Below are 24,791 nucleotides of genomic sequence, written 5' to 3'. Positions count from 1 at the left end.
TCTTATAACTCATTAATATGGGCATATAAAAGCCTGGTTTGTATGCCTAAAGACAGGACAAGTTTGAAGGGCTATCCCAGACCCAGAGACACATATGGGATCTGCCAGAGTCCTTGTTACAACTGAGTCCCATTCCTCTTCTGCCCAGTCCTCCTTTATCTTACATGAGTGTTGATCCTCAAGTTCCAATGAGCTTTCTGCATGTGAATCTCTAACTCAGAGTTTGTGTTTGTTAGGGATCCATGTCATCATGGACCTCCTGTTAGAGTGAGATCATATGGGAGCCAGGTAGTACATGTAACACTGGCCTAGTGTGACTCAGGGTGGGTCGTTTTCTTAGTTCCCAAATGTGTGGTTTCCAATTTGTAATTGGAATGGACGTATGTGGCAGATGGCTGAACCATCATTGTGTGCTTGACTACGGAGAACTAGTGTAATGGGGAAGGCCAAGTAGGAGCTTCTGAAACTTCCCCTCAAGGCAAGATAGTGAATTTTAAAAATGGGGGTAGGTGGGATGACAGAAATGAGAGTGACCCTTGAAGATCTAAAGAATGCAGGGTTGATGGCCCTCCACTAAAGCATCAGTCTGTCCCCTCCAAACCCTGGAGGATGACAGTAGACTGACACACAGTCAACTAAGTGGTAGCCCCTAATTGCAGCTGTGGTGTGAGATGTGATGTCTTTAACATGGTCTCAAGCATGTACTATGAGGCCACTAATCTTGTGTGTTTATGTGTTCATTTCCATCCCTATCAGTAAGGAAGATCAGAAACATATTCCCTTGGGAAGAACAAAAGTTTACATTTACCATCTTGCCTCAGGACTATACAGATTCTCCCATCTGCTGACATAACATAGTCCAAAGGAACCTGGACCATGTGGACATTTTGCAGAACTTCTAATCAGTTTGCTACATCAGCAACATCATGTTAGTCAGACCAAGTGAACAACAGTGGCAAGTGTTTCGGAAGCCTAGGCTAGACACATGTATTCTGAAAGGTGGGAGTTTTAAAAAGAAACTAAAAGATTCAGAGAGACTTCCCACATTAGTTAAATTTTTAGCGGTCCAGTAGACTGGGGTATATTGAGACATGAACTTCAAAGTAAAGGACAACTTATTGTAACTTACGTTTCCCATAACTAAGAAGGAAACCCAGTACCCAATAAGCATTTTCTGGTTCTGAAAGCAGCGAATTTCACACTCAGAGACACCGCTCCAGCACATACACCAGCTGAAACATGAGTCTACCAGATTTGGAGAGAGTCCAGAGCAGGAAAAGGCTCTGCAGCAGGACCAGGCAGTAGTGCAAGCTGCTCTGCCATATGATTTGGGTCACATGATGTGGTAGAGCCTACGGTATAGGCAGTATCATTGATAGGAAAAGGCCGTGTACATTTTATGGCAGGCCTCAATAGGAAAACACAAATAGACCCTTAGGATTTGGAAGCAAGACAAGCTATTTGCAGCAGAAAACTCTAAGTTTAGGTAAATACTCCTGGTGCCTTATTGGTTCCTGGTAGGAACAGAGCACCCTGCTATGGGATGCCAAGGGTCCACACAGCCAAAACTGTGCATTGCAAGTTCTGACAGACCCCCCAGATCATGAAGTCAGGCAGGCCTACCAACAATTGTAAGGAAGGCATTGACACATTTGGGATCAGGCATTAGCAGAGCCAGAGAGCTCAAATAAATACACAAGTATGTAGCCCAGACTCCTAGGTTATCCACCACATTTGCACTGATGCCTCACCCTTAGCTCACACTTATGGCAGCATGAAGTGATGACAAAAGCTGAGTCTAATTTATGGATAGGTAAGATTGAAATGCAGTAGCAAGCCAAAAACAGACTATTGCTATCTAACAGGGCTGCATCCTCAGGGTGTCCCAGAAAAACAGGGATAAGGGAAATTCTTCCTAATGGATAAAGCATCAGACACTGCCTTTGTCAAGAGAAATGCTCTGAGATAAGACTGTGTATCACTTACCGGCAGTAGTGAATGACTTGGACACTTGACTCTATACAACCTGGAAAATAGGATGTCTTAGCCAGTCGATGTCAGCCAGCTCCTATCAGTGCTGGCACAATAGGTGCATTAATGGACCATGGGTAAGGAATGGAGACACCATCCTTTCTTCTTAAAGTGGAGTTTCACTCTTGTCGTCCAAGCTGTTGTGCAGTGGCACCATCTCGGCTCACTGCAACCCCTGCCACCTGGGTCCAAGTGATTCTCCTCTCTCAGCCTTCTGAGTAGTTGGGATTACAGGCGCCTAGCACCATGCCCTGCTAAGTTTTGTATTTTTAGTAGAGATGAGGGTTTCACCAGGTTGGCCAGGCTGGTCTCAAACTCCTGACCTCAGGTGATCTGCCTACCTCGGCCTCCCAAAGTGCTGGGATTACAGGTGTAAGCCACCATGCCTGGCCTAACTGACTTTCTTAATCAGGAGAAGATAGCTCTTCTCTTACATGATGGAGACAGAAAAGAATATTCCCTTGCCTAATTTTGATGGCAAATGGATAAGTACAACAACCACAATTGAGAAACAGTGGTGGTGATGGAAGCTATTTATAGGCCCAACAACACGGGCTCTCACTTGCTAAGGCTGATCTAGTTACTGCCACTGCTGAAGATCCAGCCTGCCAGCAACAGAAACCATCATTGAGTCCCCAGTATGGCTCTATCCCTCAAGAAGACCAACCGCCTTCTCAATGGCAAATTTATTACAATGGGTCCTTTCCACCCTGTGATTCCACCCTGTGATTTTATATAAATTGACAATTCTCTTTCCTTTTCATACAACTTCAGCTAGACAGTGCCTATGTAGCATTTGATCCACTGAAACAGGATTCTGTCAAACATTGCATCAGACTAAAGTAACTGCTTATGCTAATGGAAGTATGGCTGTGTGGACACGACAATGTGATCCACTGTTCCTATTACACACCTCTTGAAGTTTCCAGCCTAATGGAATGTAGAACAGCTTTTTAAATGCACAACTGAGGCATCAGCTTGGAGACGATACTTTCCAATGATGAGATACCAGCTTTCAGACAACAGTATACATTCTAAATCAATGACCGTTGTATGTGCTGACCCAATCAATAAAATTCATGGATGTAGAAAATAAGCTTTCTTATGTCTTTTCATATAAAGACACTAATCCTATTATATAAGGGCCCCACTCTTATGATGATCTCATTTAGTCTTTTTTTTTTTTTTTTTTAGACAGTCTCACTCACTGCAACCTCTGCCTCCTGGGTTCAAGCGATTCTCCTGCCTCAGCCTCCTGAGTAACTGGGATTACAGGCACCTGCCACCACGCTCAGCTAATTTTTGTATTTTTAGTAGAGATGGGGTTTCACCATATTGGCCAGGCTGATCTCAAACTCCTGACCTCATGTTCCACCTGCCTCGGACTCCCGAAGTGCTGGGATTACAGGGGTGGACCACCATACCCGGTGATGATCTCATTGAATTTTGATTACTTCCTTACAGGCCTTAACTACAAATAGAGTCACATTGGGGGTTATGGATTCAACATATGAATTTTGGAAGGTTCTTCTTTCTCCATGGAGTATCTTTGTTGAAAATCAATTGACCATAAATATAAGGATTTTTTTCTGGGTCTCTCAATTCTGTCCCATCGGTCTATGGTCTTCTTACTGCAAATACGGTACTGTTGATAACTGCAGCTTTATAGTTAGTTGTGAAGGAGTAAACATTCTCCGACTCCTTTCTTCCCACCCTTGGAAAGCCATCAGTCCTTTTTCTGTCTCTATAGATTTACCTATTCTAGATATTTTTCTTTTTAAAAAGTGTTTTTGGCTATTCTAGGTCTTTTGTACTTCTATGTAAATTTTACAATCTGCTTGTCAGTTTGTGATTTAAAAAAAAGGCTGGTGGAATTTTGAGAGGGATTGCTTGTCTATATATCAATTCGCAGAAAGTTGCCATCCTAACATATTGAGTTTTCAAATCTCAGAACATAGAATGTTAGAGGCCCCAGTTCTTTTTTAATTTTAAATTTCTTTTCATAATTTAAACATTTTTCTATTGAGGCAAAATTCATATAAGATAAAATTAACTATTTTAAAGCGAACAATTCAGTGGCATTTATTATGTTCACAGTATTGTACAACAACTACCTCTAATTCCAAAATATTTTCATCACCACAAAAGAAAACTGTGTAGCCATCGGTTACTCCTCTTTCCCTTTTCTCTCATCCTTGGACATTACCAATCTTCTTTTTGTCTCTATGGATTTACCTGTTACCTCTGAATATTTCATATAAATGAAGTAATTCAATATGTGACCTTTGTGTCTGACTTCCTTCATTAGCACAGCGTTTTCAAGGTTCATTCACATTGTGGCATGTATCAGCTTCATTCCTTTTGATGTCTGAGTGATATCCCATTGTATGTATATACCACAATTTGTTTATCCATTGATGAATATTTGAGTTATTTCTATCTTTTGGCTATTGTGAATATTTGTGCTTCTATGAATATTTGTGTAGAGGTACTCATTCGAATACCTGCTTTAAACTATTTGTGGTATATAACTAGAAGTGGAATTGGTGGATCATACAGTAATGCTATGTTTAACCTTTTGAGGTAAAGGTCCTTGTTCCCATATGTCCTCCAGGGCATAAAAATCTGATTAAGTTCTAAGTTATGGCTTCCATCTCATGCCAGGAGACAAAAAGCCAAGTGGAGCATCACGGAAAGGATAATTAAATCTTGATCTTCAGGCGAAGGTAGGAATGTACAGTGGGAATATGGAAGAATGCATTTGGTACTTGAATGATTCACTGAGGTGTCTCTTTACAACTCATTGTCTAATTTTGATGGTAAATGGATAAATGCAGCAACCAGAGCTTGAGAAAATCACCATGTCTCTCAGAGTCACTCTACCACTGTGATGGCTAATTTAGCTGTCAACTAGAATGAATTCAGGGATACCCAGATGGCTGATGAGGTATTATTTCTGGTATGTCTGTGAAGGTATTTCTGGAAGAGATTGGCATTTGAATCAGTAGTAAGGAAGATTCCTTCTTACCCAGTGTGGGCAGGAACCAGCCAATCAAATGGGATTCAGATAGAACAAAAAGGCAGAAGAAAGGTGAATTTGCTTCCTTTCTCTTCTGGAGCTGGGACACCCATACATTCCTGTCCTTGGACATTTGAACTCAAGTTCTCTGGCCTTCAAACTATGGGATTGCAGCGGTGGTTTCTTAGGTTCTCAGGCCTTGGGCTTTAGGCCCAGAGTTACACCATCAGCTCTCTTGATTCTCAGGCCTTTGAACTTGGACTGAGTGAAGCTACCAGCTTCCCTGTCTTTACAATTTACAGATGGTGTATTGTGGAACTTCTTAGCCTCCATAATTGTGTGAACCAATTTCCATTATAAATCCCCTCTCACGTATCTATTTCTACACATATCCTATTGGTTCTGTTTCTCTAGAAAACCCTGACTAATACAGCCACCTAGACCAGTTGAGTGCTAGTCAATAGTGAGGAGAATTGGGAATAGATAGTAGAAAAGGGTGATGATGAGAATTACTTTGGCTCTGAGACCAGCTGCTGTGACAGAGACTACAGTTTGTCCCACTAACCTTCCCCAGGAAGAGATACCGGCTAGATTCCTGGTAAAGCTGTTTCCAGCATTTATTATTGAAGAAACTAGAGCCAAGTGGCGTAAAGGTAGACTATAGTAGATGCTGTGATGTGCTACCAAGATCTTACTGAGGAATTTGTTTCGCCAGTTGTTGGGAGTGTTGACAGCCAAAGGCTTTCAGTTGAAGAGAGCTTCTTTGTCTAAGCAGGCCTTCTGCCAGAGGCAACCCCCATTGAATGACTGTCTGGGGTCATAAATGCCCTGCCCTCTACAGAGCTCCCTAAGGGATTGTCTGAGTTCTTTGTGTGACTGCATTATAGTACAACGCTTCCTTCTGCTGAAATCTACTTTCTTCACTCTCCTATAGGTGTTGATCCCTAAGGCATACCTCATTAAACTTATCCATTCTGCATGCAAATCTTCTCAGCGTTTCAGTGAGGCCCAAGAAGTCAATGCAATTTGAGTTGGGTCATTAAAAAATGCAATTAAAAAATAAATAAATACATACATACATAAAGAGCATTACCTTATGTAATCACAATATAATTAACAAATTCAAGAAAATTAATTTTTAATACTACACTACAGTTAATATTCCAATTTTGTCAATGATATCAATAATGTCCTTTATAAAAATAAATGGTAATTTTATTGTTAAAAAATTGAATACTCTAATCACAAGAAATAATCAGTTCATGGCACTCTGAACTGGTTACACAACATTTAGAGGATTGTGTTCTATTTGGGGTCTAGTATTTTAAGACTAATAACATGGCTACATCCAAAGGAAAGCATCCAAGATGGATAGCATAAAAAAATATTACGTGAAGTAGAGAGAAAGCAGTGGAAGCTCTGGAGAACTGTTTTAATCCCACAAAGACTGTCACGGGAGGAAAGAATAGAGATTTCCGTGCTAGAGGAGCGAATAGTAGAAACCAAAAGGTGGATTTTATAAGGCAGCAGATTTTGGCCTAATGAAGAGAGGAATTTTCTAAAGGACGACCTGTCATATGTCTTAGGAACATGGGTCAGATGTTCTAGAGAGAATTTCTGAAATTACTAGAGGGCCAGGCCCAAGTCTCTTCCAACTCTCAAATCCCATGATTGTAGGTTGTGAAAAATTACAGGCTTCTTGAGAGTCTTTTATATGGAGTCTCATGGAATCTGTCCAAGCATAATACAGACTCAATTCTATCAGTTTTTCTTAAAGAGAAAAAATACCGCCCATCTACATTAGTCGGTCTGAACTGGTGCTGCATAAAACAGGGTAAATACACGATATTCCTTTTTAGCTTTCCCCAACTTCAACGAGTTTGCTATTAAATTCCTTTTTTAAGACACAGAGAAGCAACAGGTTGTCTTTGAGTAGGTTTAACTTTTATTAGTAAACATATTTACAGGTTTTTAGGGCTCAGAAGATAATTCATGTCCTTCTAGAATTATTTTTAGCCTGTCTTATCATAGCCTTAGAAGTCCAGACTTCCCATGTTTACTGATAAGAAAGTTGAGCTTTAGTAAGTTTACAGACTTGACCCAGGCCATCAAAGGGACTACATGCCAACGCTGGAAGCTGACGTTTTGTGTTCTGAATAAAATAGCCTTTGCACATTTCCCCTAGTCATCCAAATTCCAAGTTCTCTTGCCTGTCATACCACCCTCACTATATTTTAGGGGTTGAATTGTATCTGCCAAAAAGATTTGCTGATGTCCTAATGCCCGGTCTTTGATCCCGTGCTGAAATAGGGACTTTGCAGATGTAATCAAATTAAGATAAGGTCATATTGGGTTAGCACAGGCCCTCATGATTAGCCTCCACAACGGTGAGAGAATAAGTTTCTGTTGTTTTAAGCCACCCAGTTTGTGGCACTTTTTTAGGGCAATCCTAAGAAACAAATACACCATATCCAAAGTACTTCTCCTAGGCAGGAAGAGATGGAGTAAGAGGAGGGGAGTCAGGCTCAGATATCGTAAGGGACAAAGACAGAAAGTCTTGAAGAATAGATGTGTTCTGCTCCTCATTTTCTGGCCAGAAGAGGAACAGAGCACCCAAGGTAGCCTTTAGCAAGCATTTGCCCCCATCAGCCTGGGTATTACAGAATAACGTACTTGTGCCCTGGACTGTGTAAGCAGGGGAAGGTGCTCTGTTAGGTACTGTCCATTTTTCTGAAAATCAGACCACAAAGTCAGCCAAGTATCCTGGGCATGTATCGGGAATAAAAGACAAGAAAAAAATCTGATTTTATGTGAGAGGTTGAAAACACTATGCCAAGTAAATAGGCTCTGAGTGGGCTGTGAACTAGGTAGATATGATAGGGCTAGCTGCTTAGGGGAAAATAATAATAAGAGTACCAATGATGTTAATAATCTCTCACATTTGTTAGGGCTTTGCAGTTAACAAAACACTTCTGCTATGGTTTGAATGTTTTTGTCCCCTCCAAAAGTCACGTTGAAACTTATCTCCAATGCTACAGTATTAAGAGTTGGGACCTTCAGGAAGTGATTAGGCCATGAGGGCTTTGCCTAATGGGATTAGTGTCTTATAAAAGGGCTGCAGGGATCTACCTATGCCTTTCGCTCTCTGCCCTTTTACCACACAAGGACACAGCATTTATCCCTCAGAAGGATTCAGTAACAAGGTACCATCCTAAAAGCAGAGACCAGGCCCTCACCAGACACTGAACCTGCACCCACCTTGATCTTAGATTTCCCAGCCATGATGTATACATTTCCCCGTCTGTAGTATTTTGTTACAGCAGCAGGAATAGACTAAGACAGATTTTAATATGTGATTTTTATCTAATCTTCAAATATTCTAGTAAGGAAGATAGGGCCTTTAGGTCACCATTTTACTCATGAGGAAACTGAGGCTCATAGAGGTTAAACCAAAGTAACTTGTCTGTGCTAGCACTAGAATGCCAGTCTTTGACTCATTTCTGTTCATTTTCTTTCCCACAAAGAGGTCAGAACCATGTTGGGTCCAGCCCAGCTCCCTCTCTGGGACACCACATGGATCCTCAGAGGCCTATAGCCACCACTCCCTCCTCTCAGTGCCCTGTAGGCTATACACAAAGCAGGGAGTCAATGCAGAATAATGGAGATGGGATGATTAATTGAGGTGAGGGTGGGTGGAGCAAGAGGTCCCAGGTCTTGTGCTTGGCATGAACTTTCTGGTTCTGCCTCTGCTAATGTGTGCTACAGAAAGCCAAGCTGACACTGGCATCACCTGCACTGAGTCTCTGTGTCACGAAGTAGTCATGGAAACTCATTCCCTTCCCAAGCTAATGAGGAGACAATTAGGTAGAAAGGAAGAATTGAGTTAATTGCCTGTCATCCCCTCTCTGCTCTCTGTGTATTGATTCAAAATAAGCTTTTTCTGTTTTCCAGTGTCAGCAGATACCAGTAATCAGAGCACAGCCCTGGGAGCCAGGACCTCCAGGAAACAGCCAGTTCTGCATGAATCCCTGGCCTTTCCTGCCTCTTTGTTTAGTTCTGATCCAAGCATTCAGGAAAACAAATCTCTTTGCCTGACCTCCCTTGGCTTCTGACCGAAAGTCTCTGAACTGAGACTTTCATTCATTTTAACCATCTCTGACTCCACATCCATTCAACTAGTCATTCCTCTTCTTTTAGAGAAAAAGGGAGGAATTCAAATTAAATTCTGCATTTGTGGAATGTAGCTCAGAGAGAGGTAGTTCAATAAGTGAGTGATGGATGCTTTGTGGTGTGTACTGTCCACATGGAGAGTAGAGGAGGCAAGACCTAAAGGTCATTTGTGAGTAGGGTCCCCCAGGCTCAGCTGGCGCTTGAGCAGACCTGGAAGAGATCTGCCAAGATCACACCCTTTCCTTTCCTATCCTTTCCCGAGGGTCTCTTTCTATAGCCAGTTGGAATTATTTGAAATTCTTTGCATGGTCTTTGCTTCTACTTATCTTTAGCTCATCAGAGGTCTGCTCTGCCTAGAATGCCTTTCCTACTTTTTTATTATGTCTCAACCCTAACAATACTTGTCCAAGAAGCATTCTCAAAGCTGAATATGGGACTTCCAAAATTCATGAATTTCAAGAATTCATGGGTTTCCAAACACCATGAATTCTCTCTTTCATAGACAACAAGTAGTTAATCAGTGTATACCTAGATTCTACTATGGGCTGGAAGCTTCTGGGGGCAGGAATCATGTCTTCCTTGGTTTGAGACAGGGTTTCGCTTGTTGCCCAGGCAATGTTGTGACCTCGGTTTACTGCAACCTCCGCCTCCTGGGTTCTAGTGATTCTCTTGCTTTATCCTCTAGAGTAGCTGGGATTACAGGCATTTGCAACCATGCCCGGCTAATTTTTGTATTTTTAGTAGAGATGGGGTTTCACCATGTTGGCCAGGCTGGTCTCGAACTCCTGACCTCAGGTGATCTGCCTGCCTCAGCCTCCCAAAGTGCTGGGATTACAGGTGTGAGTCACTGTGCCTGGCCAACCATGTCTTCTCTGATGATGTTTCCCAGTACTAAGCACAACAGCTGACACGTAGAAGGTGATTAGTCAATATTTATTGAATAAGTGATTGATTTAGTAAATCAGTAATGGATAGATTATTAGAGGATTGTGTCCTGGAAGAAGAAAATATTTATGTAAGTTCTGGAGTTGCATGTTGGATTTTCATGCTATCTGCATTTTACCCAAATAGTGTGTGCAACTGTGAGACTTCTTTGGGATCCAGAATAGATCTGCCCCAAGAATTCTGCTCTGCTTCATTCAGGGCAACCTCTCTCCTGGGACTTTTGGCCATGCTGGCTCTGAAGGTAGTGAGTTCTGAGACTAGGTGTGTGGGTTCTTGGTGGGGACTGTAGAGGCGGAGGAGGTAGAATGAGGAATCTCAGGATAAAGAGGCTGAAGTGCTAGCTTGGGAGATTTGTTTGGGATTCCTGTAGGAAGTTCTTCCTGGATAAGAAGAAAATGCTGGGGAAAATGATGCTGTCCAGAATTAGGGTTGATAGACACTATCTAGAAAAGAGGTGGCTCTCAGTTTAATGGTGGAGGTGACAATATAACTCACTTTGTATCTACATGAAGTTTACAGTTTTTTGGGGCCCTTAGGAGTGCAGCAAAATAGAAGTAGTATAGAACTAGGATTCAGCACATTTGAGTGCCAGTCCATCATTAACCAGCGAGGGGACAACACTTCTGGGCCTCAGTTCCCTTTTCTGTAAAGGAAGGACAGGGCAGACCCAAATACCCTCTAAAAACTGTTCCATGATTTTGTAAAAACAGATGAGTTTCCTATGCTACCATTTTAGAAACTGGAAGTGGCAGGAAAGTAAATTAATGTCTTGGGTTGGGTTCTTAGGAACATTTGGGGTGCAAGTGGATGGGGTAGGATGAGGATCCCCCAGGGATCTTTGTTCCATATTTTTCTTCTCACCTCTTCCTCCCCTCACCATTATCTCTATGGTGGGAGGCGATGTGCTGTAGTGGCAAATTGCCTGGACTTGGAAATCAGGGATACATTTTAATCCATGCCCTGCCATTTACTGACTATATGTGACCTGGGGCAAATTTTTTAACCTCCCTCTGCTTCAGTTTCCTCATCTACAAAATGGAGTTTATCTTCTTGAAGACCATCATAAGGGTTGACTACTTGATGTGAAAAAAAGGTACAGGAGGTTTATTATTATTCTTCCTCACAAATATGATAATACTGATGTTGTTCTTTATTTATTTATTTTTTTTTAAAGACAGATCTTACTCTGTTGTTGAGGCCAGAGTGCAGTCGTGCAATCATGGGTCACTGTAGCCTTGATCTACTAGATTCAAGCCTCCTGCCTCAGCCTTCCAAGTAGCTAGGACCGCAGGTGGATGCCACCATGCCCAGCTAATTGGTTTATTTTTTTGTAGAGATAGCATCTTGCCATCTTGCCCAGGCTGGTCTCAGACTCCTAGGCTCAAGCAATCCTCCTGCCTTGGCCTCCCAAAATGCTGGGATTACAGGTGTAAACCACTATGTCCAGTCTATTGTTTATGTTTCTGCCTTTAGGACTCCGGTGTTGACATGGAATTCTATAATATTTTACTCCACCATCTCATCCATTTTCTGTTCATTTGGCCTGGAAAAACCTGGAAATATCTATTTTTACTTTTGCAGATTTTTATTATCTCCAGGCTCAGCTTAGCTTGCACCATAAACCTGGATGAACTGGGTGGCACAAGATACAAAAACTAATGAGCAGACAGAATTTTCCCACCAAGTTACCAATATAAACATTACTATAGGAGTAATTATATATATATATTATTATAGGAATTTTAAAAATAGTGGCAGCCGGGCGTGGTGGCTCAAGCCTGTAATCCCAGCACTTTGGGAGGCCGAAGCAGGTGGATCACGAGGTCAAGAGATCGAGACCATCCTGGTCAACATGGTGAAACCCCGTCTCTACTAAAAATACAAAAAATTAGCTGGGCATGGTGGCGCATGCCTGTAGTCCCAGCTACTCGGGAGGCTGAAGCAGGAGAATTGCTTGAACCCAGGAGGCGGAGGTTGTGGTGAGCCGAGATCGCACCATTGCACTCCAGCCTGGGTAACAAGAGTAAAACTCCATCTCAAAAAAACAAGAAGAAAAGAAAAATAATGGTGGCATTGGCTGGGCACGGTGGCTCAAACCTGTAATCCCAGCACTTTGGGAGGCCAAGGCGGGTAGATCACATGAAGTCAGGAGTTCGAGACCAGCCTGGCTAACATGATGAAACCCTGTCTCCGCTAAAAATAAAAAAAAAAATTGGCTGGGTGTGGTGGTGGGAGCCTGTAATCCCAGCTACTTGGGAGGCTGAGGCAGGAGAATTGCTTGAACCCAGGAGGTGGAGGTTGTAGTGAGCCAAGATTGTCTCATTGCACTCCAGCCTTTGTAATAAGAGTGAAACTCCATCTTGGAAAAAAATAAAATGCTGACATTAAAAGCATTTAGGAGTAGCAGGTAACCAACTCACTGGGAGTGTATATATTTCCTTATTATATATTTAAGGGTAAGAGGAATACAAGTGGGGCAAGAGACGCCTTGGAATCCTTGGAAAAGTCTTTGTGCACTCTGCACATACTGCTTAGTGAGTGTCGGAGTCTGAAAACACAGTCTCACGTTGTTTAACTACAGGGATATGTTCTGAGAAATGAATTGTTAGGTGATCTCATTGTTGTATAAACATCATAGAATGTACTTACACAAACCTAGATCATATAGCCCAAGTAACTGTGTTACAATTGCCTACAATATTCAGTACAGTTACATGCTGTCTGGGTTTGTAGCCTAGGAGCAATAGGCTATACCATATAGCCTGAGTGCACTGAGGCAATTGTAACACAATGGGGAGTATTTGTATAACTTATGTATAAAAGATACAGTAAAAACAGGATATAAAAGACAAAAAGTGGTACACTTATATAGGACTCTTATCATAAATGGAGCTTGCAGACTGGCAGCTGAGCTGAGCTGTAAGACTCGGTGAGTCAGTGAGTGGACTGGTGCGTGGAGGGGAAGGCCTGGGATATTACTTTATCAACGCTATACACTCGGGCTACACTAAATCTATTTAAAAATTTTTTCTTTCTTCAATAATAAATTAATCTTGGCTTTCTGCCCCCTTTTTACCTTATAAACTTAAAAAGTTTTTTTTTGACGTTTTTGACGATTTTGTAATAACACTTAGCTTAAAACACAAACACACTGGATAGCTGGACAAGAATATTTTCTTTCCTTATATACTTACTCTATATATGTTTTCTATTTTTAAAATTATTTTTGCTTTTCAAACTACTTTGTTAAAAATTAAGACATAAACACACACATTAGCTTAGTCCTAAACAGGGTCAGCATCATCAATGTCCCTGTCTCCCACCTCCACACCTTGTCCCACTTCAGGGGCAATAACACACGGGGAACTGTCATCTCTTATGACAGTGCCTTCTTCTGGAATACCTCCTGAAGGACCTGCCTGAGGCTGTTTTATAATTAACTTTTTAAAAAGAAGTAGAAGTACACTCTAAAATAATGGTGAAAAGTTCAGTACAGTAAATACATAACCCAGTAATGTCATTTATTATTAATATTAAGTTTATGTACTGTACACGATTGTACACTTTGATATGACTGGCAGCATAATTTTGTTGATACCAGCATCACCACAAACATGGAAGTAATGCATTGAGCTGTGATGTTGCAACAGCTGTGACGTCATTAAGCGACAGGAATCCTTCAGCTCTGTTATTATCTTATGAGACTACCGTTGTATGTGTGGTCTACTGTTGCCCAAGATGTCCACTACGTTGGGTCCCTGTTAAGGAGAAATGAAGATGCTCTGGGTAGGAAAATTTGGTGGTGATATGAAACGCATATCTAAGGAATGTTCTGAACCATAAGGTTCAACAGTGAAACTACAATGAAATGTGTCGTACCGTCTTCAAATAATATCCCCGTCTTCAATGACTCTGGAAATTGACCCTCTGAGATTGCCTTGAGAGAGTAAAGGAATGGAATCAAAATGTCTTCTCAGCTAAAGCTAAAATATAAGGGTAGCAAAGTTTGAAATGAAGTCCCCGTCCCAATGTGGGACAGTGTTTTTCTTGGGGTGAGAAATTCACCTCACTGAATGTAGCCCATCGGATTCTGCAGAGGTAGAAGCACTGGCCTTGCCATTCCTATTTCCAGGTACAGTGAAGGAAAGAAATGACCAAGAGGAATGGGCCCGTGAAAGTACAAGGTTAGCCCGACAGTTAATTAGAGGTTTGAAGGAAGACAAACTGGCTGTTCTATGTGGTTTACTGGCTGGTTTCAAGGACCCCTGCAAGTTGAGAATGATGAGATCTGTTCATTTTTCCTTTAGTGTAATGAATCATGCCTCCGACGACAATTTTGTGTGAGCCATGATTTATCAGCTTCTTTCTGAATTATTGCTTATCACTTGGGGGCTCCCCAGTCATTTGAAGAATGTCAGAATGAAGTCAGATTTTAGCTGTGCAGGTAAAACGTTCTGTTTTGGAGGACATATTTGGTTATACCTGACAAGCAGGGACATCCTGGTTCGAGGAATCTTCTTCCTACCACAGGCCGGAGGTCACTGCACAGTCTTTCTGAGTGGGCCAACAGCCTGGCCGCTAGACATGGGTACAAGGAGTGTTCCCTCCTCTGCTTCCTCAGCAAGACAGGATCTTGAGGAAGGCTTTCCGGAACTCGATATTGAAGGTGGTATAGATCACGGGGTTGAGGGCGCTATTCACATAGCCCAGCCATGTTGTGGCACTGTAAAGCTCTGGGGACACGTGGCATGTCTGGCAGTGGGTATTGAGAATATGGGTCAAGAAGAAGGGCAGCCAGCAGACAATAAAGGCCCCTAAGTTGCCAAAGAAGAGAGAAACTGGGTAAGGGATTTGCTTACTCCTTTTGTTATAACATGAGAATGACTCACAGTCGTCTACTTTAATGCCAGCCACTAAGCTGGAAGTTTTACATACACGCTTACTTTTTTTTTATAACAACCCTATGAAGTAGGTGTGATTAGCCAGACTTTTTTTAGGTGAGAAAACTGCATGCTAATGCCTTTGATTCACGTTGGCCTTTGTTACTAAATCGATTTTCTAGTGTGGTCGCTAGGTAGTTCTTTACTAATCTTTGTTTTCTTTTTCAATTCAATTCAGACATTTATTTAATGTCTACCCATGCAAGACATGATCCTAGGCACTGATAGGGATGAAGACCTTAAAGATGGCACTGACACAGTTCCTGCTATTGAGGAGATTACAGCTAGGAATTCTAGCAAAGTCTCTGATATAGGAGAGAGTTGGGATTGTCAGTGACACTGAACAGGATGAACTGCCTTCGCTAACTCTATAGCATACCTATGATTTATTGATTTTTAATTTCTTTATTTAAATAAAGTTCAGGCCAGTCACAGTGGCTCATACCTGTAATTACAGCACTTTGGGAGGCCAAGGTGGGTGGGTCACCTGAGGTCAGGAGTTCAAGATCAGTCTGACCAGCATGGTGAAACCCTGTCTCTACTAAAAATACAAAAATTAGCTGGGCATGGTGGTGCATGCCTGTAATCCCAGCTACTGGAGAGGCTAAAGCAGGAGAATTGCTTGAACCTGGGAGGCAGAGGTTGCAGTGAGCCGAGATCATGCCATTGCCCTTCAGCCTGAGTGACAGAGTGAGACTCTGTCTCAAAAAATTAATAAATAAACAAAGTTTATATTTTATTACTATAAAAATTAGCCTGGATTCTGGCATAGTGTGGTGGCTCATGCTTATAATGCCAGTGCTTTGGGAGGCTGAGATGGGAGGATTGCTTGATGCCATGAGTTTGAGACCAGCTTGGGCAATGTAATGAGACCCTGTCACTACAAAAAACAAATAAAAATTAAAAAATTAGCTGGCCATGGGGGCACACAGCTGTAGTTCTAGCTACTTGGGAGGCTCGGGCAGGAGGATTGCTTGAGCCCAGGAGTTCAAGGCTGCAGTGAGCTATGATTGTGCTACTGCACTCCAGCCTAGGCAACAAAGTCAGACTATGTCTCAAAAAAAAAAAAAAAACGAAAACCAAAAATCTTTGATTGTGTGCATTATGGAAAGCTTGGTAGATAGAGAGAAGTAGGGAAACAAAAGGAATAAGCACCCACCACTTAAAGCTAATCACTTTTGGTATCTTGGGGATTTCTTTCCAGTCTTTTTTACTCTGTATTTACAATAATCTAGATTTGATCATGCCATATCACAATAGTGTTTTGCATTCCTATTTTTATCATGTAATATTTAAAAATAATTCAGAAATTATTAAATATCTAATATGTACCAGATAGTTTTATTAAATTAATATCTTATTTGTTGTTTGATTTATGTGTTATAGCTCCATATAGTGGACAGCAAAATACAAAATACAAAAAAAAAGATACAGCTTAGTTAAATGGCTTGTTCAGCTTCATAAATTTCAGCCTAGGTCTTTTGAATTTCCACCAGAGTTAGTATTTATACACAAATACTTTTCAATTATACTGTGAACATTTGATAAATATTACTGTCATTGAATTTCCAATTTCTGTCAAATGTGGCTACCTTAGCACCTTCTGCCAGCCCACTTAACACAACCTAACCCAGCCCAACCCAATGCAAGTCAACTCAAACTTACCAAGCACAATGGCCACCATTTGGGTTGCCTTCTTCTCCCGAAGTGGCACTCCCCGAGGTTGCAGGGGTCCCAGCTTCAAAGATGTTGATAATCTGCCATTGCTGAGTTTTCGAACCTCTAAGCTGAGCTTGGGCGCTATGGTGGGACTCAGGGAGTTTTGAGTCCTCTCCTCTCTTTTCAACTCTCCTCCTCTTTCTTGGAAGCCTGGTCCACCCAAGGCAGTGTCTTGGCAGATGCTGTAATAGCGCTTCAGCTCCAGATGTGCCCGGTCAGGAGAGAGGGTCTGCAGGTGGGACAAGAGGGGATCCTGACATTTCTGGGAATATCGTTTATCTTCTGAATGTTCCTGAAAGGGCAAGAGAATTCAAAGAAGAGGGGAACATAATTGTGGGAGACCTACAAAGTGAACATCTGAGGGAGTGGCAGGACCACGGGAAGTTCAAAAAAATAAAATTTGCTTTAGACTTTACAAATAAAAAGCACCCATCATACCATCAGAGTGAACAGGCAGCCTACAGAATGGAAGAACATTTTTGCAATCTATCCATCTGACCAAGGTCTAATATCCAGAATATACAAGGAACTTAAAAAAATTTACAAGAAAAAAAAACAGTCCCATCAAAAAGTAGGTGAAGGATATGAACAGACATTTCTCAAAAGAAAACATTTATGCAGCCAACAAACGTATGAAAAAAAGCTCATCATCACTGGTCATTAGATAAATGCAAATCAAAACCACAATGAGATACCATCTCTCACCAATTAGAATGGCGATCATTAAAAAGTCTGGAAACAACAGACTGGAAACATCCTGCTGGTGAGGATGCAGAGAAATGGGAACACTTTTACACTGTTGTTGGGAGTGTAAATTAGTTCAACCGTTGTGGAAGACACTGTGGTGATTTCTCAAAGATCTAGAACCAGAAATACCATTTGACCCAGCAATCGCATTACTGGGTATATGCCCAGAGAATTATAAATCATTCTACTATAAAGATACATGCGCATGTATGTTTATTGCAGCACTATTTACAATAGCAAAGACTTGGAACCAACCCAAACGCCCATCAGTGATAGACTGGATAAAGAAAATGTGGCACATATAGACCATGGAATACCATGCAGCCGTAAAAGAGAATGAGTTTATGTCCTTTGTAGGGACATGGATGAAATTGGAAACCATCATCCTCAGCAAACTAATACAGGACAGAAAACCAAACACCCCATGTTCTCACTCATAAATGGGAGCTGAACAATGAGAACACATGGACACAGGGAGGGGAACATCACACACTGGTGACTGTCAGGGGGTGGGGGGCAAGGGGAGGGATAGCATTAGGACAAACACCTAATGCATGCAGAGCTTAAAACCTAGATGATAGGTTGATAGGTTCAGCAAACCACCATGGCACATGTATACCTATGTAACAAACCTGCACTTTCAGCACATATATCCCAGAACTTAAAGAAAAATAAACAATTAAACAAACAAACAAATAAATAAATAAAGCAGCACCCACCACATGTAGAACATTTGATAATCACAACAACCCCTTGAGCAGGGTAGCATAGAATTGTAGTCTGGCCTTTTTGAGTTAGAATGACCTGGTGATACACAGAAACACACTAAGTGACACCACTATGACATAAGCCCCAAAATGGGGAGTGTGAGAAACTCCACAAGACAAATGACTTATTTTTTTCAACAAATAAATTTTAATAACAACATGACAGTACTTACCAGTTGCAAAATATGTGCCTTATTTGAATTTTGATTCAAACAAACCAACTGTAAATAAAATTTACAAGACAATTGGGGAAATCTGAACATCGATTGGATATTTAATGATATTAGAGAACTATTATTAATTTTTTAGCGTGACGTGGTATTGTTGTTACAGTTTGTATTCTTTAGAGGATCTTGTATAAATATTTGGGTTGAAATAACATGAGGTTTAGGATTTGCTTCACAGCAATCCAGTGGGGATGTGTGAATGCAGGTTGGATTATAGATGAAATAAGATTGGCCACAAGTTGATCACAACTAAGGCTGCCTGATGGCGACTATGGGGGTTGTTATATTTGTCTTTCTGCTTTTTTACTTTTGAAAACTTCCATAATAGAAAGTTAAAAAAAAGAAAAAAGAAAACCCAGGATTTTTTCTTCTCAGCTTTCTTACTTAGTAGATGTATCTTTAGGCAAGTTAATTTAGTATCTCTGAGCTTCATTTGTAAAACAGAAAAGAAATAGGGAGAAATGGGTCTGGGATGAGTAGCTTCTGAGAATGGAAAACAGAAATATGTGAATTTTTCTGGTAGGGAGAGGGAGATGTGTGTGTCCCTAACATGAACTTCTTTTCATGTTTGAAGAATCAGACCCTTGCGTCAGTCTTGAACAGGAGGCAGAACTCAACTCCCCAACCCCCATTACTGATGCCATAAAAGCCAGATACTCACCTCACACCTCCATCCCCATGCAGCTAGAGCTCAGGCACATGCACCAAGCCCAGTCAACTGCAGATTCACACCTGGAACTTGTGAAGCAGGGAGACTTGACCCCATTAGTAATGGTGACATTCAACGTCCAGTGTCCTAGGTCTTCAGACCAGATTATTTCTTAGGCATGAATAGCATCTTTCTGAAGCTGTTTTTCAGCCTTCTCATTGAGCCTGTGAGCCACCTGACAGCTTTCCAGTAACTTTGTTTTCTACATAAGTTAGTCAGTGCCAGCAACCAAAACCCCTCACTTTAGTTTTCTTAATTCAAGGAAGCAGTCTTCTAGACACACAGAGGTGGCACATTATACATACTCAGAATGAATGAATAAATGCAAGGGGTCTTCAGGATGATTTAGTGTCATTTATTTATTTATTATTTTTAGCAGAGATGATGTCTCTCTGTGTTGGCTAGACTGGTCTTGAACTCCTGGGCTCAAGTGATCCTCTTCTCTTGGCCTCCCAAAGGGTTGGGATTACAGGCGTGAGCCACCACACCCAGCCAATTTAGGGTTTTTTTTTTTTTTGAGACAGAGTCTCACTTTGTCACCCAGACTGCAGTACAGTGGCATGATCTCAGCTCATTGCAATCTCCGCCTCCCAGGTTCAGGCAATTTTCCTGCCTCAGCCTCCTGAGTAGCTGGGACTACAGACGCCCACCACCATGCGTAGCTAATTTTTGTATTTTTAGTAGAGATGGGGTTTCACTATTTTGGCCAGGCTGATCTTGAACTCCTGACCTCAAGTGATCTGCCCACCTCAGCCTCCCAAAGTGCTGGGATTACAAGGAGGAGCCACCATGCTTGGCCTAGGGTTTTTTTTAAAAACTGTGCTCCACAGAGGTGTTCTTAGGAATTCTAGAATAATACACATTTTTTCTTTAAAATTTTAAATTCATATGTAATAATTGTACATATTTATGGGATAAATGCAATATTTTGGTACATGCACACAATGTGAAATTAATCAAATCAGGCTAGTCATCACTTCAAATAATGATAATTTCTTTGTGTTGGGAACACTTCAGATCTTTTCTTCTAGGCATTCTGAAATGCACAACAAACGGCTGTGAAGTACAGTCACCCTACTGTGCAATTAGATGCTAGAATGTGTTCCTTGTATGTTTGTACCTATGAGTCTACCTCTCTTCCTTGCCCCCTTCCCCGTCTCCTTCCTAGCCTCTGGTAACCATGAATCTACTCTCTATTTTCACAATACCCACTTTTTAGCTCCCATATGTGATTGAGGACATGTGGTATTTATCTTTCTATGTCTGGCTTATTTCACTTAACATGACTTCAAGTTAAGAGAATATATATTAAAATTTTTTGGCTTTTATTTTGATGGAATTTTCTAATAATTAAAATTAGAAAATCTTTATTTACAACCAAGATTAAATTTATAATTAAACTGGCACCTACTGATCTTCTTAGAGTGACAATATTTGATTCTAATGCATTATTTCTAAAACTAGGGGATGGGAAATAAATTATTGGGATTGCCTATGAAATCTCATATTTAGCTAGGTGTAGTGGATGAGATGAGAGGATTGCTTGAGGCCAAGAGTTCAAGGCTGCAGTGAGCCGTGATCACACCACTGTACTCCAGCCTGGGGAACAGAGTGAGACTGTCTTAAAATATATATATATATATATATCAGATTTGAAAATGCTGATCTAGTATACCCTGTTTCCATTGCACAGATATGGAAAGTCAGTGCTATAGGAGAAAAATGATTTTTCCAAGATTATACATTAGTGAGCGTACTTTTCTGCCCTGTCTGCAAACCCTCATCACTACTTCCATGACTGACATGAAGAAACACTGGATTCCTGTGGGTCTGGCTAGCAGAGCCCTCCACTCCCAGATGGCAGAACAGAATCTAATTCTCCGCACTGCTGGAAATACCAGCCTCTTGAATCTCCGATCTCTCTCTTGTGTTCAATATTTTCCCTCCTTTTGACCTTGAAGCCTCCTCAGATCTTGGGTCACCCACGGGGAAGTTTGAACCGCATAGCTATTATCATTTAAAGCACTTATCTCTATTTGCTACAGCAGGCGTGGGTAAAAAGTGGTTAACTATACTATGATTGAATAAAGCTCAGACCTTTATTATTACAAATTTTTGAAGTTCTATTTCTAATATGGAATTTACAGAAAGGAATACTGTTCTTATATGTAACACCTCCAGGCTCCATTCTGCAGTCTGCTAGCTGGGTGAGGGAGGGCTGGCTCGAACTGGAAAAACAAGGCTCATTGTAACCATGAAATTGTCTTGGTTTTTCCCACATTCAGTGGTAAATATGGCACTTGAAATTCTCCTTTCTCTGCCTTGTTTTTGCTCTGCTGATGTGTGTTTCCTTGATGTCTGTTTCCTCTAATGCAGGTGGCCTTAGATGGCACTGTCACACCAAGAGTCATTGACATCTGTTTCCTCGAATGCAGGTGGCCTTGGATGGCATTGTAGAAGAGTCATTGGCTCCAGTCACTAAGATCAAGCCCAATAGTCACATGCTTTCTGAATATCATCTGATGAATTCTAGTCTGCAGCTTAAATTAGGCAGAATTTCAGACCTTATCTTAAAGATATATGTGTGAGAATCAAGGCAAGATTTCCTTTTGGGGTGAGAGTAGAGTCAAGATAAGCCAGTATTGTGGGAAAAGTTCTCTTATTCTTTTTCTGTGATCAAAGACATGGCCCATTTACCATTTTTCCTGTGGCATCTGATGGAAATCGGGCCCTGACTGAAAACTGCTCAATGGGGTGCAGCTGCAGACAAGAAGACTAGGGTGGGTTGAAGGAGGAACAGCCAGTTGTGGGTCAAGCCATGCCATATGTAGCCATGTGACACAATCATATTTGAATGTAATGTTTTCATATCCTCAGCCTTGGGTCTTGATATCCTCTTTCATGAGGATAATAGTCTTGTTTTACTCAAGCCTTGGGACTTCACCTTAAGAGTCTGACCTTCATTCCTACTTTTGACATCATCAAAGACCTTAAGAGGTCATCAAAGATTATCTGTGTCATCAGTCAAGGCATGGTGGCTTAAACCTGTAATCCCAGCAGTTTGAGAGGTTGAGGTGGGCAGATCATTTGAGACCAGGAGTTAGACACCAGCCTAGCCAATGTGTCAAAACCCCATCTCTAACAAAAATTCACTGGGTGTGTTGGTGGGCACCTGTACTCCCAGCTACTCAGGAGGCTGAGGCATGACAATCTCTAGAACCCAGGAGGCAGACGCTGCAGTGAGCTGAGATTGTATCACTGTACTCCAGTCTGAGTGACAGAGTGAGATTCTGTCTCAAAAAAATAGAAAGAAAGATTCTAGGTCATCAAATATTAACCTAGACACTCAAATTGGATCTGCCTTCAAGATGAAACTCAATCCTTACTCTGTCTGTGGAGCCCTTTTCTGAGTGTATTAGTCCGTTTTCATGCTGCTTATAAAAGACATGCCTGAGACTGGGTAATTTATAAAGAAAAAGAGGTTTAATGGATTCACAGTTCCACGTGGCTGGGGAGGCCTCACAATCATAGTGGAAGGTGAAAGGCATGTCTTACATGGCAGCAGACAAGAGAAAATTTGTGCAGGGAAACTCTCCCTCATAAAATTATCAGACCTCATGAGACTTATTCACTGTCATGAGACCAGCACAGGAAAGACACACCCCCATCATTCAATTACCTCCCAGTGGGTCCCTCCCATAACATGTGGGAATTGTGGGAGCTACAATTCAAGATGAGATTTGGGTGGGGACACAGCCAAACCGTATCACTGAGCATATTGGTTTTTCTCTGCTATAACCTCCATAGCACTTCATGACTGAGGGCTTAATTGTCTTCACCTCACATTTGGCAAACATCCCATTCAGCTCTTGGCTGTTCATTAACTTTTAGGGAAGGGGTGCTTTATTTGCTTGTCTAGATTCTAAGCTTTATGAAGGCAGAGGCTGTTTAATGTTAACCACTGTCCCTTCCCTAGTAGATTTCAAGTGATCAGTATATATTAATTCATGCTTCAAGTATATCATGGACAACTACTATGTGCCAGGCACTAGGGTAAGTGGAATTTAAAGCCCTAGCAATTGGAAGATTATTGCAGAGGCAATGACATTTCTTTTCAGAGCCTAGAAAGATTCAATAAAATGTTTTATTAGTGCCTTGCGCAGTGGCTCACGCCTGTAATCCCAGCACTTTGGGAGGCTGAGGCGGGTGGATCACAAGGTCAAGAGATCGAGACCATCCTGGTCAATATGGTGAAACCCCGTCTCTACTAAAAATACAAAAAATTAGCTGGGCATGGTGGCGCATGCCTGTAATCCCAGCTACTCAGGAGGCTGAGGCAGGAGAATTGCCTGAACCCAGGAGGCGGAGGTTGCAGTGAGCCGAGATTGCGCCATTGCACTCCAGCCTGGGTAACAAGAGCGAAACTCCATCTCAAAAAAAAAAAAAAAAAATGTTTTATTAGCATCCTATCCCACCAGCTGGTTAGTTCCTTGGCTCAGGGGCAGATCCAGTAAGGAAAAAAGGCTGTGACGGGCCCCAGTGATTCTTGGGATGAGTGGTTTGGACAGTCAGTTCTGGGAACCCACCAGTAGTGCAAGATACCAGCCGCTGCACTTAAACTTCAAACCCTGTGGGACATCTGAACTGTTCCCCATTTGGGGAAAATGAAACACTTTGAAGGGAAGCAGAACAAGCCCAGGAGCTATCCGATCACCTTGCCAGGTAAGGTAGGCTCTAGAGACAACTGTCAATGTTCTTTTGAGATTGGATTTCCTACCTTCAAAGCACAGCCAGTATTAGCAGATTCCAAAGTAGATGTCAGATTTGTGTCTCTAATGTAGCTAAATGGCAAAATCGTGCACTGCCGGACACAAGGCTGGAAGGTCAGCAGATTGGGTGTTGTCTTCCCTCTACCCCATGCAGGGTGCTTACTTGTTGGGGGAAGCCAGGCCTGACACTGATGCACTGACTGTTCTGTCGAGTGAGGATCCGTTTCCGTCTCCTTTGTTTCAACACCACATAGATTCTGGCATAGACAAGCACAGTAACTCCAAAGGGCAGGTAGAAGGACACCAATGAAGAGTAGATGACAAAATCTGGGTTGGAAATGGAGCAGACAGTGGGGTCACCTGTGGATGAGAAGAGGGAAGACAAAGCAGTTAGCAAGTATCAGAACTCAGTAGGGAGCATAAAACATGGCCCCATGTCATGTGTGGTGCATGCACCTTCTGATGCACAGGGGGTGGGGAGGATGCAGTCTCAGACACCTACACTGTCAGGTCCCTGAGGGTAGAAGGTCTAATTCACCTTTGCGATTCTCAGAGTTTGCTTAAAAAGAAAACATTTTAATAAAAATAGCATGTTGGAATAAAAGTGACTTCCGTTATTTCTTAAAAAGCATACATTTTACAGGGCATTTTTTTTAAGTCCTTGTCTTATTACACCTTAAAAAAAATAACAGACCGGCCAGGTGTCGTGGCTCATGCCTGTAATGCCAGCACTTTGGGAGGCCGAGGT

The 24,791-nt window shown here is 41.6% G+C and overlaps 1 protein-coding gene across 2 annotated transcripts in view; it reads right to left on the bottom strand.

The window, feature by feature from the left end:
• Positions 1–13,665: 13,665 nt before the first annotated feature.
• DRD3 (dopamine receptor D3) overlaps positions 13,666–24,791 on the bottom strand; it is a 50,716-nt gene continuing 39,590 nt past the window's right edge. The window contains exons 5-7 of one of the 2 annotated variants that reach the window (XM_035274128.3): positions 24,207–24,403; positions 16,771–17,116; positions 13,666–14,979 (exon numbers count right to left, since the gene is read on the bottom strand). In XM_035274128.3, the coding sequence (XP_035130019.2) occupies positions 14,783–14,979; positions 16,771–17,116; positions 24,207–24,403 (740 nt within the window). In that variant the 3' untranslated portion in view covers positions 13,666–14,782. The remainder of the gene's footprint in view (positions 14,980–16,770; positions 17,117–24,206; positions 24,404–24,791) is intronic. The other variant, XM_078350152.1, reaches the window with a different exon arrangement.

Source organism: Callithrix jacchus, chromosome 15, assembly GCF_049354715.1.
Source record: "Callithrix jacchus isolate 240 chromosome 15, calJac240_pri, whole genome shotgun sequence".
Taxonomy (NCBI): domain Eukaryota; kingdom Metazoa; phylum Chordata; class Mammalia; order Primates; family Cebidae; genus Callithrix; species Callithrix jacchus.
The sequence above is the reverse complement of the archived record's forward strand: the minus strand, read 5'-3'. Positions and strand labels throughout refer to the sequence as shown.